The 15,411-nt window shown below is 42.9% G+C and overlaps 1 protein-coding gene across 3 annotated transcripts in view; it reads right to left on the reverse strand.

Annotated features, from left to right (window-relative positions):
• Positions 1-7,769: 7,769 nt before the first annotated feature.
• The window catches only part of PRKCG (protein kinase C gamma), an 86,498-nt gene continuing 78,856 nt past the window's right edge, over positions 7,770-15,411 (reverse strand). For all 3 annotated transcript variants that reach the window (XM_072976753.2, XM_072976752.2, XM_020792782.3), the window contains 7 exons: positions 14,975-15,066; positions 13,522-13,584; positions 13,050-13,188; positions 11,882-11,962; positions 10,487-10,594; positions 9,865-10,005; positions 7,770-8,486 (listed from right to left, as the gene is read on the reverse strand). In XM_072976753.2, the coding sequence (XP_072832854.1) occupies positions 8,238-8,486; positions 9,865-10,005; positions 10,487-10,594; positions 11,882-11,962; positions 13,050-13,188; positions 13,522-13,584; positions 14,975-15,066 (873 nt within the window). In that variant the 3' untranslated portion in view covers positions 7,770-8,237. The remainder of the gene's footprint in view (positions 8,487-9,864; positions 10,006-10,486; positions 10,595-11,881; positions 11,963-13,049; positions 13,189-13,521; positions 13,585-14,974; positions 15,067-15,411) is intronic.

The raw sequence follows: 15,411 nt of genomic DNA on the forward strand, positions 1-15,411 counted from the left end.
AGCCCTACAGCTAGACCGAAAGGTCCCGTTTGGGCACAGATTGGGGTTGGCCTGGAGCGCATTTTCCCATGGACTATATGATTGCCAGAAAATTAGATCGCACCAGACCGCTCGACAAGAGGTCCAAATTGTGATCTATTTCCCCATATAAACACATTCTCGGTATGTAATTTTAAACGTTGGATTTGATGGTCTTATGAGGACTGCTTTAACTGGCAAAGTGTATTACTACTGACTTGAAACTGTGGTGCGCCCGTGCTGCTGCCCTGGCGGGCCCTCCTGCCCAAATGGGCCTGGCTTTTTATCCCAAAGTCCTATTCTGACAACGCTATTAGTTGAACTTGCTGAGGCAGAAGAATTTCAAGGCGAAAGCATTGATAACGAGTGCCTGGGACAGGAGGTTCTCCCAGCGTGGCTCTGCAGACCACAAGAGTTGCCGTTTCCATTCCTCCTTGTCAGCATCTCAGCCCAGGGACAGGGCGTCCCCAAGAGAAGGAGACGGGGGTTCTCCAGCAAAAGGCACATCACTCTTTCCTCGGTTATTCTGGTCCTGCCTTTGGCCTCTCCAGTTACACCCTGAGATGTAAACAGGGCAAGGGTGCTTTTTTTGGTCTCCGCTGAGGTTTGCACAGCAAGGAAGGAGGTGGTCAGGAAAACACAAGCTAGGAGAGCTTGACTTCCTAGCAATCTCTAGGAACTCTAAACCCCTGCTAACCCTTTAACTTGCACCCCCTTACAATCGGAGGCGGCTAGCTGGTAGGGCTGTCATTCAACAGGAGAAGCATGTCCATGGATGCCGATACAGTGATGGGAGCGGCTTCACCAGTTGAATTTTTCTGTTTCGTTCCGTTATCAGGCACTGAAGTCCTTTCAGGATTTTCTTTGTTTTGTGACATTGCAATCCTATCTTATTCCCCTTTCCACATTCCTCTGAATCAATCCAATTGTCCTGGTAGGAAGAACAATCTGTTGTAGGGGTGGGAATTCACTAGGAAAACAACCGCCTTGTTTTGTGCACTTAACATTTATTTCAATAAATATTTAAACATAACAGTTTGATAGGCAGGAATCGGCCAGTGAAGCAGTGCCAGCATCCATAGATCAAGCAAATGCTCAGCACACAGGAGCTTTCAATAAAGGAGTTGGCAACCTTATATATAAGACACAGGAGCCCCGGATTTCAGGTATCTGCATTCACTGTTGTTGTCCCACTATTATCCACGTATTCTGTCCAAAGAGCATCAGCAGACTTTTCGTCTCCAGGGCACTATTTAGAGGGGAGAGGGATTTGGCTGACAGCCGTGCTTCAGACCACATTATTATTCCTCACGAGTGCTTCGCGCTCTCTAACCAGCTCACTTATTTTACAGACTGACTGATGTTATTAAATATCCTTGCTGAAAATGGCTGGGCTTCGGAGATGGTAGTGGGGAGTAAATGCTGCTGCATCTTCATAATTTTGCTATAGGTATTACGAGGTCCTGGAAGGAAAATGCTTTTATAGATAGACACTGCATTTTGACAATTTAACCTTGAATGTTTGTAAGAACAGGCTTTCGGACATTGTTTGATCATGCTTTCTACATATACCATACTACTCTGTCTGAGACCTATCCCCACTCTCCAAATATGCGGTGCTTACTCCCAGCTGTTTTCATATCAACTCTTCTTTTGCATCTCCAGTTTTTCTGCAGGGAAAAGAAAGAGGGCAGAGGGATACCCAGCTGTCTCCGTGTAGATCCTGGAGTTGGTGACTGGAATGCGAATGCACAATCACTGCAGAGAGTGACGTCACAGGAACATAAACACTCCTCTCTCTGTCTCCCTCCCTCCCTCCCTTTCATATACCAAATCTGCCCAAACACCTGGGGAGATACCGCACACCAGCAGGATCAAAGGGGAAGGCACTACAGGAAGCAGGAACCACAACATCATCACGCACATATCAGCCTGACTGCAGAGAGAGATACCAGACTGTGTGTATGCAGAGAAACATAAAAGACACAAACACACACAAAATTGTGCACACATTTGCTGTACGCTATAAGGTGTTGCACTGCTCACAAAGGCAACTCCAACAGATGAGACACAATGCAAACATTCCAAGCATGCAATTCACATTTACATAATAAGAAAGCGGTCAACATTAATCAGGACTAACTCCGACTAATATTGCCTGTCTCAAGAAAGCTGTCTTACAACAGAATTTTGTTAGCCTTTGCCAACTGGAATGTAACTTGGGGTGTAGCCAAACCATCAAATACCTATCAGGAACAAACACACATATAGTACCTTATACGAAGGGATGACTCATGGACAGGGAGGCAGCACCTTCCCTAAACTTTGGGGGGAATATGTTCCCCTCTCACCCACAACCCCCCCTCACATGCCCGTATTAGCCAGAGCTCACCAGAAAAAAAATATTCCTAAGAATTTTTTATTGGAAAAAAGTCCTACACCAGTGGTTCTTAACCTTCGGTTACTCAGGTGTTTTTTGAACTGCAACTCCCAGAAACCCCAGCCAGCACAGCTGGTGGTGAAGGCTTCTGGGAGTTGCAGTCCAAAAACACCTGAGTAACCCAAGGTTAAGAACCACTGTCCTACACTATTTCATGTAAGTTGGCCCAGGCAATGGCATTCAATATCAGTATAAGAACTGCTGGATAGCTCAGTGGTTTAGGTATCCAGCTGTGGAGCCAGAGGTTGGGGGTTCAATTCCCCACTGTGCCTCCTTAACAAGAGCTGAAATCGACGATCCATAGGGTCCCTTCCATCCATGCAGTTCTAAGATTATTATATATTATAATGTCAGTATATACTTTGTTTTTGTTTTTTTTCTTTGTTTTGTTTTTGTTTTTTTGCTTATCCAAATATGTAGATTGGCCTTTTTATTATTTTCTATGAAACCTTTGATTGAACACCCAGATTCCTAGTTCCAAATGAAAAGAGGTGAAATGTATCTCTTAGCAGCATTTAGTCCATGGACATCATCATCAGCATTTAGATTATAAACCCCTCGGGGCACAGGTCTTCTTTCTGTAATTGGTAATTCACCCTATGTGATCACAGTGCTGTATTTAAAAAAACAGGCATATACTCACAGGGAGAGAACTCAAAAAAGATGCATTATCAAGGGAAAGGCTGAAGGCTGCCCAGTAGAAACCTGTACACAGATGGCATTGATCAACCAGATCAATTGTACACAACCTTGACAGAAATGAAAATACAGTGGTCTTCTCTTCCAATATTCTGCTGAAAAAATGTTAAGGGAGATTCATTGCAAACTGAACTCTGAAATGTAGGGCTGAAAAAATTCAAATGAGGATACACACTCAAATCAGTACTATTACTTTAGAATTTCTCTCTCATAACGGAGAAAAAAGTTCCTTGAAAAAGGGAGGGATAGCAATGATAATCAAATTTTTAACATGGCAGCAAAAATTGGCCCTTGTACTGAGACCTAGACGTAGCTAGGATCAAAGATAAGGAATCCTAGTTATCAATCAGTTGCAGCCCAGCCATGTAAGCTTGTATTTTTTTAAAAAAATAAACATATTTTTTTCCTTGTCACCAGTTCATCTAACACTCTAACCACTACACCATGTGGCCTCTCCATTTGGGTTGGTCACTCAGCTGTTAAAAAAGCAGGCACCTGCCTTATGTAGCTTTCTATTAAAAAAGTGAAGGGACAGTTTGCTATCCTGCTGCTCCCTCTAGTGTGCATTTATTTTTCTGGAACTAATGGGTATAAAAGGGAACTTGTGAAGGCAGGTAATCATTTCAAAATGCTCACTGATTTTTCTCCAGTTTGGAAAATTACTATGACTCTCAGAATCTACAAGCCAATACGGTAGCCCTGCTAGCTGGTGGATTCTTGTAGTAAAAAAAACCTGAACTTTTCCAAGCTCTGCTTCTCTCTTTTAGATGAGGTTTTGAGAATCTTGGAACCATGTGTCTGCACAAAGAGAAAGGTCTTGTATTTAATTATTTGAAATCACTGAGAACAACAAATAAACTATTTTGAACCTCCTCCCTCTTTTTATCCCAGTTGAGTTGTCTCCCCAACTAAATTATTAGGAATTTTCCTTATTACTCAGCCCTCCTCCATACCCATATTGATCATCTGCCTCCCCATCACATACAGACCTAACCCAGGTATTGGGGATCTAAGGCTGTAATCCTAAGTTTGCTATACTCAGGGGAGTATAGCATGCATACATGTGTGATGCATACATGTGTGATGCAACAGCACAACCCTGAGCTTATGTACTCAAAAGTAGTGGTGCCATCAGGTGGGCCCCACACAGCCAAGTGAGTAGATGCCTCCCTTATACCCATCCTGCAGGGCTGGTTTAGCACATAACCACTTGATTAACCATCTCTAAAGCAAATGCGGGTAACCCAGGTGTTCTTGGACTGCAGCTCCCAGAAGCCTTCCCCACTAGCTATGCTGGTCAGGATTTCTGAGAGTTGCAGCTCAATAACACCTGGGTTATCCATGGTTGGGAACCACTGAACTAAACTGAGGTTTCTCATCTCCTAAGACCACTCAACCTAGAGTCTCAAGGCTGAAACCATATAATGTGGACAGCAATTCTTCGAAGTGGAAAATCCTTAACTGCCAATGGTCACAGCACAAACTCTTCTCACCACCAGTACCTTCCAAATTAGCTTGCCTTCTTTGGCGATTATTCACTGGGAGGTAAACATGTGGTTCATCTGCAAGACTGAGGCACCAAAGTCTATGGAGTTGCTATCAGTTTGTAAGTTCAATGGGAGCATACTCTCAACCAAACACATTTAAGAAACACCCGGTATTAACACAAAGACAAGACACGTGGTGATTGGATAAATATTTTTTATACTGAAATGCATAGGTGAGTCCATTTGTCTATGGTACTTGCTACAACAAGGGAAGAAGGCGGAAGGGGTGTCTGGTTATTCACAAGCTGGGGCAGGGTGATCAGCAAGGAGAAAGGATCGAAGGAGGCAGGAAACTGATGGAAGACTGATGTGTTGGAAGGATCGGAGAAACCCAATAGAAAGAGCAATGAAGATGTCTCAGGATGAGAACATGTCCTGGCATCCTTCTAATCTTGCTATTCATCTTGCTTGCCTTCCATGAATCCAGGAGTTTGGGATCCTACCTTCTTCCCTGCTATTTTAAAAGTACGCAAAACTGTACGGGTGCTCGACAGTGCCTACATCCTCTTAACCACACTCATTTCTTGTCTGCTGTTCCATTGGTTTGACTTGCTAATGGGCTGCGGTGTCCTGACAGCATTACCTAGTGGGCATCCACATCCTTAGCTTTGCAACTCAAAATCTGGAGATTCAAAACTGCTACCTCTTAGCCACACTATTTGTGTGTTACAGCCTGGCATGCTCTTGATTTAAATCCCTCTGTGTATAGGTGGCTGGCTGGTTGGCATATTTGCATGAGTGTGTAGATAAGAGGTGGGCAAAATGTTATCCTCCAGATGTTGTTGGACAGCAACTCTCCAAAACCCTACTGAGCAGTAGCCCACAAACAACCAGAGGACCACTCTTTTCCCATCCCTCTAGAAACAAGGCAACAGGCAAAGAGTGACTGCCAGCCCGGATGCATCAGGATCTAGTCTTGTCTGTGAGAAAGAAATTGTGTTTTAATTTGTCACTCAAAATGGTCAACATGTTCAATAAATAGAACCATCCTTCCCTGTTTCACCTCATCATCAACTACCAACTAAGGCCCAGTTTTCATTCCTTTTTGATACTGCAAAGTTCCCTAAGGATGCAAAGTTCCCTAAGGAAGCTAAATATTTCCCTTTGAATGCTCTCTCTCTCATTCATGCCAGCAGCTGATATAAGCCAGGCCAAATACTAGTTTTCCATGGTTTCAGTCAAGTCTTAAAGAAATCCCAATCATTTGTTATCGAATCTTCAGCACTCAAAACTGACAAGGTGCCCTTCCCACATCAATAAGCAAAGTGGAAACCCTGACCAAGTTTATATAGACAAGGAATCAGTGGAGCATAGCTCTGGAGAATGAGGGGGTGAGGGCGAAGGGGCCATGTTCATCTACCACAGCTGGAAAGGAATCCAGGTGGAAATTAATTGGGAGGATAGATGTAGATGGCTGGGTGTATATCTAGCAGGATGGAAATGTGGAAGATATGTATATAGAAATAAACATTATGTATAATACTCATAACAAGAGTCCATGCACCAAAGAGAAGAAAAAGTTTGCATTTGGACATGCTGTGTTGTGGAAGAAGAAGGGATATATTTTCTCCTCTGGATCTAGTGCTACCCCCATCGTTGTCATCACTGCTTTCCAAGCTGGATTTCAACAGCTGAGTGGGTGATGGGGCAGCCACGTTAAAGGAAGCAAGGCAAAGGCCCTTTGACAGGAGAATGATCCAGCAGGATTGCCAAGGGTAAAGACTGTGCCACTGGGGAGGGGGGGGGTTAAGTAGTTACAGCAGAGAGGTGGGGAAGCGACTCGAAGATTGTACAGGTTTTGTGGAGGTTGGCATCCTAACTATGCATAAGTTATAAAGAATTAGGGTTAAAAGTTCGGCTGGATATATCAAGTTTAGGATTACATGGTCACACTGCAGCAGATGGGACTCGGAAAGGCATTACGGAGGGGAAATTTAAAGTGAGGATCTGGGAATGGGACGAAAACTGAGAACTGAAACGGTTATGAAGAATTTAGTTGAATAAATAGAAAGTGGGGGAAATGGAAAGGTGTAGATTCCTGATATTTTGTTTCAATTACAAAATCAATTACAAATTTGCTTCAAAAAACAATAACACTAGAAACTCATGATCTCCTGAAGGACATTAGTTAACCTTTAATGTTTTAATTAAGGCTATGAGCAAATGTTCTTCCTTGTGTATTCATCAGTCTCTCACAAACTGGTGCCCTTCAACGGCCATGTTGGCTGGGCAGGATGGGAGCAGTACCCGAGCACCTCTGGAGGGCACCAGTTCAGGGAAGGCTGGCATAAACAGCAACAGGAAGGAAGACCCTTGGCTCAAGCCGGTTCAGAAAAGCTGTTCACCTACTTTTGTGGGGAAACCTTGATATCACACACTCTCTTATGATATTTTCTTTAAGTCTGGGGTTCCCTCTTTAATAATGCTCTCTGCCTTATCCATGAAATAAATCCAGCCTTATTAAATAAAGTATAACAAGGATCAACAATGCATGGCTGATTTGCAGGTGGAGTAAATCTGCTGTTCCAGATTGGGATCTCAACTTTCCTTTTACTGTATCATCCTGTTTCTCAACACTTCAGCAGCCATGTTTAGGGGGCAGGGGACACATTGAAACCAAAAAGCAGAGAGCAGGGCCTGTATGGCTCCTGGGCAAATTCCATGCACAAAATCCATTACTTCTCACAAAGAAAGCACATTTTCCTCCTTATCCATTTAAACTTTCCCCTCAAAATATGCCTGAGATAAAAGTTAGGCCAAATCAGGATAATTTGAAGAATATCCCATACTCCAGTTTCGTCTTGAAATTTAGCAGGCCTCTACTTTTAACGCTGTGAGCCGCCTTGGGTCCCTTTGTTGGGAGAAATGCATAATAATAATAATAATAATAATAATAATAATAATAATAATAATAATAATAATAATAATAATAATAATAATAATAATAATAATAATAATAATAATAATAATAATAATGGAATCCAGGTGCCTCTGCTCTTCCATACCCAGATTTCATAAAATCCTTGTAGCCTTCCCCAATAAACAAACAAACAAACAAATAAATAACATGGGAACTTCACAGAAAAAGACAGGGCGAGGTCCCAGACCTGTGTCCTTTAAGGACCAATGTTAGCCATGTAATAATTCTTAGAGCAACATGAGGTACGGGTTGCTTTCTCTGTGAGAACACAGCCTCAGTTAAACTTGGGGATGTTCAAAAAGGTTAACAGGGACTTAAGCAGGACTTCTCTCTCAGCAAAGCTTTTTAAATCTCTCTCTCTCTTCGATATTCTAATCCAAGAGTGTCTGTGCATTCATTCTTCACCTCACTAATTTGGTTTCATCCAACAGAGGCAGGGGTAGGGGGGAGGGAGGGAAGCAACAGATCATAAGAGGCAATTAAAAGGATGTTTTACAGTAATCCTAAAGTCAAGGTTCTGGCTAGGGCTAGGCTTCAAGCTGAATTCATGCTCTCAGGAGCAAAGTTCAACAGGAAAGACTTGGGGATGTTTGGCAATCGGATAATTTCACTCTCACACTAGGGAGGTAGGGGAAGGGAGGATTCCCGTTGGGGAGAGGGGCAACCCTGTCGGGGAGAGAGGCAAGCCTGTGGGGGACAGGCTTCCCCGCCGTGTGGATGGATGTACGAAATCAGGGTTGATGAAGGTGAACCCCTGGAATTCACTCTGATCAATGCTTGCCAGGACCAGCTGGTCAGGGGGCGTCAGCGCTGGTGGTGCCCGTGTGAAAAACTTGTCGAAGTTTTCGCCACTCCGACCGCACTAGAGAGAGTCGGGGAGGTGCAGGAAAAAGATAAGGGCAAACAAAGGGAGAAAGAAACAGGGAAATTGAAAAGAGAGAACAAAGAAGAGTTATTGCTCAGATTGCTTTTCCAACGCCAGCCCCTTCTCTTTTTTTAAAAAATTCACTTGCCAAAGTTTTAAACAATTATGTTCATGGGCCACAATCCTATACAAACCTATAGGATATAAGGCACATTGTAGTCAGCGAACAGTAAACATGTATACCAGTTTCCAACTTTGGGTCCTCAGAAGTTCTTGGACTCTGTCTCCCAGAAATCTGCCAAAACAACTAGTGGCTTCTGGGAGAACATCTGGGAACGCAAGCTCGAGAACCACTGATCTGTAGGATTGCACTATTAATGACACATGGAACAAAAGCAAAGGGAAGTTTGGTGGAGCCTTTAAATCTAACAGATTTAATGTAGTATGAACTTTCAGATGGTACAATCTGCACCATTAATAACATTTTTTGAAATTAAAAGCCAAGCACCGATATTGAATTTTAAATTCTATTTCTTAAAAAAAAATCTCTAAGATTTTCAGTTTTTATTTGTTGCAATGCTGATTCTCAAGCAAAAATAGAAATGGAGAGGGAGAAACTGTAAACATTAACATTTCAGAAATCTGAATTTGAGAATATGAATTCTTATTTGTATATCTACTCTTCTGGAGCAAGGTGGAAGAGTTAAAAATTAATCAGTCGTTAATTTTTCCATCTTGACTCAGAAGTGTAGATATAGGGGTGTTTTAATTAAATATGGCAATGGAAAGTCAAGATATGCTAAATTTAAAGAAAACTTCCATGAGATGAAACACATATGAGATCATTTGGGAGGCTATCAAGCGAAAGCAAGATTTTTTAAATGAGAAACTAAAAAATGGCATAGGAGAAGCAAATGTGGTCACATGGGGCACTGAATGAGAAAAAAAACGGTGGTAAAAACAGGGGCGGGGGAAGCTGGTTTCTCTTATGTGTCCTTCTTGAAGAGGCTTGTATGAACAAACATGCAGGTGGCCCCTCATGCACTGAAGTGTCTTAGATAGGAATGGACAAATGTATGCGCCAGGAGACAGGTGCATGGTAGGAAACTTGACTATACATGTCACAATTTTGTGTAACAAGATATGTGTTTGTGTGTGTGTGTGTGTGTGTGTGTGTGTGTGTGTCTACACAATGTCAGCTTGTGCTTTAGTGAACAAATCAATGTCAGTGTCACAAACTGAAATAGATGAGCAGCAGCATGCATACGCAAGAAGTGTGTAGCATCCTAGGAGTGAACCCAGCCATGCACAGAAAGCCGTAAGAGCAGAGAAGCTGAAGATGCCAGAGTTCATTTAAGGACTGAAAGCTACTCACCGGCCTGGGAACAAATGGTGGGGGGATTTCCAACTGTTCCAGTCTCTCCCAGTCCATCCAGCGGAAAAAGCCATGTTCCCGAATATCACGCTCCCCATCGGGCCCCGAGCCTAAGCGCTTCATTGGATGTTTGGTCAAGAACTAGGGAAAGAGAAAAAAGTTTGCTCCAATGGGAATAAGATTCCTATCCAAGGCTTACAATGGAAGTGGTCGTACACTAAAAGGATATATACGTATTCCCAAATCCACATGTGTTGTTAGTAATGGAGGCAGAGCAACACCTGAAGGGGACAACAGTGTCTAACGCCTTCTGGCTTGGCCGACTATCCCTTCCAAATGCCCACCATAGCCATATTTGTTATAATCTGAGTTTGGGTCTAGTTTCAGACCCCATGTAAGGAAAAGCTTGTGAAAAATGTTCAGGGAAAGGCTTTTTCAGGGGAGAATCAGCATCTGTTGGGCAAAGTTAAGGAATCTTGCAAAGTAACCAATTCTTCCCTGCAAATCCTATTTCTCCTAGGAAGCCTGTGTTTCCCATCCCCATCTAGTTAAAATTTGCAGTGCAGCATCAGGAAATGTGAAATGGAGGCTTTCCCTGACAGGGTTCTGGTGCAATACTCACCCCCTTGCAGATAGAGACGGCTTCTCGTGAAAGAGATTTGGGATAGGACACGGTGTGTTCCATAATTGACTGGAAGAGTTCATCTTCATCTTCTCCATCAAATGGTGGCTGCAGACCAGGAGATAAGCCAAAATAAACAGGACAGAGTCATTTCTTATCCGAAAAGACTCACCATGGGTAGGATATTCAGTCCATGCAATGTGTTTTGTCTCTTTGGGCTTGAGGAGCGCACACAGGAACTAGCTACATCAAGCCACTTCATGCAAAATGCAGAAACACTAAAGAAGGGTGTGTGAGTGGGGTGTGCTTCCTTTTTTCAGACTCCTGGGTTTTGTGCAAAGGAGAAGCTTAAAACCTCCCCAAAAGAGCTGCACTATTGCATGTGGATATCAATAAACAAGCAGCTTTGTTTCTTCGCTCCATGCCACCAGAGCCTTATAGAAAGAAAAAAACTATATACCTCTCCCCATGCAACTCCTAAGATTCACAAGATTGTGGAAGTATCTGCAATTCACTTCATTTCATACTCTCTTCCAAGAATCAATGTGAATAGGTTTTTTCCTAATATGAAGTGTGATCAGAAGTATGCTTTGCCTAGAACCAAATGGCACTAAATTCATTGGGATTTGGGTATAGTGTATAGGGACTTCAGCCTTATTCTACTCTAGTGCTCGATAACCAGAGGTCCTCCCCCAATGTTTTGGACCACAGCTCCCATCAGTCCCAGCAAACAAGGCCAGTGGTTGGACTTTATAGGAATTATAATCTAAAACATTTGGAAGGCACCAGGTTGCTTACCCCAACATTCTAGGATCCACCTCAAACACAAGATTTTTCAATCTTGAGATCTATTAGAAACTACTCTACCTACAGCCAAACCCAGTCTGTTCTTATAAGATCCATTCTTCATGGAAACCAGTAGTGTCAGTAATGTATCGTTATAGCCAGCAGGAGGAACCTGTCTCCAAGATCCATCTGTCTAAGAGGCCAACCCCCCCCATGAAAATATTGTGGGCACAGCCATGGGCACAAACACAAATGTGCACACAATTTACAAATATCAAGATCTCACCTCTGCTAAGATTACTCCTTTATAAACATTCTTTCAAAGTAGCCTCCTGTTCAGATATGAAAACGAATCTCTCCCAAGATCTAGCTATCACTAATAAGGTAAGTTTCACTAAGATCCCAGGTTCACTGATTCTTTGCCGACTATGACGTATCATGGCAGAATCAGGAGCCTTTCAAAGCTTGGGAAAGTTGTTTTTTCGGTAGGTTGGGGACTACAGTTGGTTTCTTTTAAAATTGTAGTTCAAAAAAGGTACTTTTTCTAAATTATACTTCCCCTAATGCTTAAGATATACCACTTGAGTTGGTTAACTGAAGCACACCTACCTGTCCAGCTAACATTTCATACAGCAGGACTCCATATGACCACCAGTCCACAGACTTCCCATACGGCTGATAGGCGATAATCTAAAGCAAAAAAGATCCAATCTCTTCAGACTTTTAAAAATCCTACCTTCTCACCCATATGACTCCAACTAAGTAGCTTCAACACAATAAAAATAAAAAGTCTGAAAAGAGCAGTAACAGAGCTCAGCAGATCATAACTTCTTCTCATATAATGCAGTCCTTGTCAGTGTTTAAAAACTAGTACAGAAGGTAAAAGGGAAGTTTCTCTGGGAAGCGGGTTACACAAAGTCTCTGTTTCACTCTCCATACTTCCAGTAGAGAAGATAGACTATGGAAAGTCTCCCACAAAAGCCAACCTGGCCACTGTTCACAACGACCAGCGGATTCTGAGCAGTATTATCCAAAAAATGACATTTTCCAATGTCTGGGGAAAGCCCACGAAATAGAGCCTCTACTGGCAACCAAGGGATTGGGGTAAGGGATGGGGTTTTCATAGAAGGTGTACTATAAATCTAGGTACTTGACTGCTTCAGTCTAGAAGCTACAGTTCTTTCCAACTGGAGTTACACGCCCCTGTCAAAAGCTGGCTGCTGCATTCTGGGACAGCACAGTGAAGTTTCCAAGGGCTGCTCCATGCACAGAACAATGCAGTAATCCGGAGAAGTGGGATCTAGGATTCCTGGGGTCACCGGGAAAAGAATGGGGTCAAGTAAATATGCATACACACATTCAATACTCCTCTGTATTCCAAGGGCCAAACTAGCCACAATGGAGGAACTGATCAGAATTGTGAGCTGGCTTGGTAATTAAACAAGGAGCCCAATGAAGTAAGGCTAAAAAGGAGCCAGGGATCAGCTTCCTCACTCAACCACAAGCCTGTTTTCCTGGGAAAGGTAAGAACCTAAACGTAAATAAACCAGATGTGGCTGTCTCTGGCCGTGGTAGTTTGAAGCCCAGTGTAGCATGGAGGGATTTGAAACCAGGACTCTAGGGCATTTAGAAAAAAAGAAACTTAAGTATTAAGCTAAATGTGGCCTGGAAAGGGACATAGTAATTAGACTAGAAGGTACTGAGTTTTCTTTAAAAGGAGCAAAGAGTCTGTTGTGCAATTGGGTGCAGAAAGGGTGGAGACGGGTGGGGTTCATACCTCTGGAGCAATGTAATCAGGTGTCCCACAAAAGGTACGAGTGGTGATACCAGGAAAAATGTTTTCTTTACACATTCCAAAATCAGTAATCTTAATGTGACCGTCAGCATCCAACATTACATTATCCAGTTTCAAATCCCTGGGCAGGAAAGAGAAAAACAAGCAATCAGAATGCTGTTCTCCCAGCAGAGGGCGCCAGAGTACATCCAGATCCATGGCGCTCCAGAGGACAACCTGGATCTGCCCATTAATTAAGTTCATCATATTAGAGGAGAAAATGAAATGTAAGAGGCCTAGGAGATTACATGGGGTGGAGGGGAAGGTGAAAACAGGGTGGCACCCAGAGCCTCTCCACTGCCAGAAAAACAGCAGAGTGGGATTTTGTATACAGGCAGACTGGAAAGACTGGGATCAAGGCATTTATAGTCTGGTTTGGAAAGGCATGTGCTTAGAATAACAGTTATGGGCTCACCTGTAAATAATTCCCTTGTTATGCAAAAAGAACAGGCCAATTGCAATTTCCGCAGCATAAAACCTGTAACACATTAAAGAAAAAGTGTGACGGGAGAGCAGTGGATGGGGAAGAAAATGGCACGTTTCTCGTTAATAATAATAACATCATCAGAGGCTGATGTAATGTCTGCTGTTCACACTATCTTGGAAAGACACAGGAAGCCAAGCTATTCCAGGATCAGGAATCTCGTTCACACATTATTTTTCTCCCAAAGCAGATTCGAATATTCACATCAGAAACAGTATTTATGAAATTCTAACGTGAGATGATAGCGAGAATACTTTTCATTTGGGTAGAAGTGATAAGAAGGTTGCACAGAGACTGGCTTCCTTTTTTCTGTGCCCAGTTTTATTTGTTTGTTTTAAAGTCCTTCTTCTAAGCCAGCACTGACATGTAACCAGGGCTGTGTCCCTGCTGGCATGAGCATTAGGACTCAGATATTAGCACTAGTCTTGAGTCTTCAAGCATTAACAATATGCAGCATCACAAGCAGTAACTCTTCTGAACTTAGGGATTTCTGGTTTATTTCGTGCTATGAATGCCTGTGGCATTACACAAAGAAAAACAAAGTTAGGTCTTGCCCCAATACTTCACCCTCTAAAATTTGACATACAGAAGGCAACAATTCCGGTGGCGGGGGTGCTGAAGACTGAAACGGTTGTGGGGTCAGCATGCCAGCAGTGAACAGGGACACCCCTCTTCACCTCTCTCTGTGTCTGTCACTCTCTTTACACCAATTGCCCTCTTCTTCCCCCCCCCCCCCGTCCATTGGGCAGCCAGAGAACATCCAGTTCACTCTTGCAAAGGTCTGAACTGATAGCTTGCAGAGGGCTTTTGAAATACTATGGCAAAAGGCAGGATGACATCAAGCCAGAGGCAGAGTTTGACCATCATACAGTGGAAGGAGAGTGCAGGGACAGATAAATGGGATGAACAGGCATTCACTTCATTGAGGAGAGACGTAATGTGCTGAAATGGTATGACTGTCCAAAGATTCCCTACCTTGACTCAGATCTCACAAGCAACCTTGCCAGTAACCATCTCTCACCCTAACCTGCCTCAAGGTTTTGAGGCAAGAGGATGTGCAACTGACTATTGTTTGGATTCAACTGACCATTCATAATAGTAATAATCTTGTGTCATCAAGTTGATTTCCACTGATGGCGACCCTTCCCAGGGTTTCCTAGGTATAGAGCCCTAAGAAGTGGGTTACCCATTCCCTTCTTCTGGGGTCCCTCTGGGACTGTGCAGCTTGTCCAAGGCTACACAGGCTGGCTTTTCTCCCATGAGGCATAGTGTGGCACTGATCTCTTGACCTATAGAGACTCAACTCAATAAGCTATCTATCCAGGAAGAAAAAGAGAAAAGGAGCAAAAAGTTCCCAGTCAAGTTCCCCAGAAGACTCACGTACATAGCATGTGGTTCCTTGAATTTCCCAACCTGCTGGATATGATACATCAGGTCTCCTCCATTGACATACTCCATAACAAAGTAAAGCCGGTCCTTGAGGAGAAAAAACAGTATATGTCTGTTATTATTTGACGGAGTAAAGTCTCCTTTCAGACTGCATAAGATCCTTCCTTCCCTCCCCTTCTCTGCCAGCCTGGGTAGATAGTTGGACTGCTGTGGCTATGAAATCTCATTAATGCCAGTTACCAATTCAAAGATATTCTGATTAACTAAAAATATGTGTCTTTTTCTTTTTCAAAAGAATAATTTACAAAAATTGCACGTGGCAAATGCAATCTTAGACAAACCATTCCTTTTCCCTCAAATGCTGCTTCTTCAGATAATGATTGTTTTGATGCATGCAGAAACACATCATCAGAACAACAAAGCCATGTGCCC

Source organism: Pogona vitticeps, chromosome 6 (genome assembly GCF_051106095.1).
Source record: "Pogona vitticeps strain Pit_001003342236 chromosome 6, PviZW2.1, whole genome shotgun sequence".
Classification (NCBI taxonomy): Eukaryota; Metazoa; Chordata; class Lepidosauria; order Squamata; family Agamidae; genus Pogona; species Pogona vitticeps.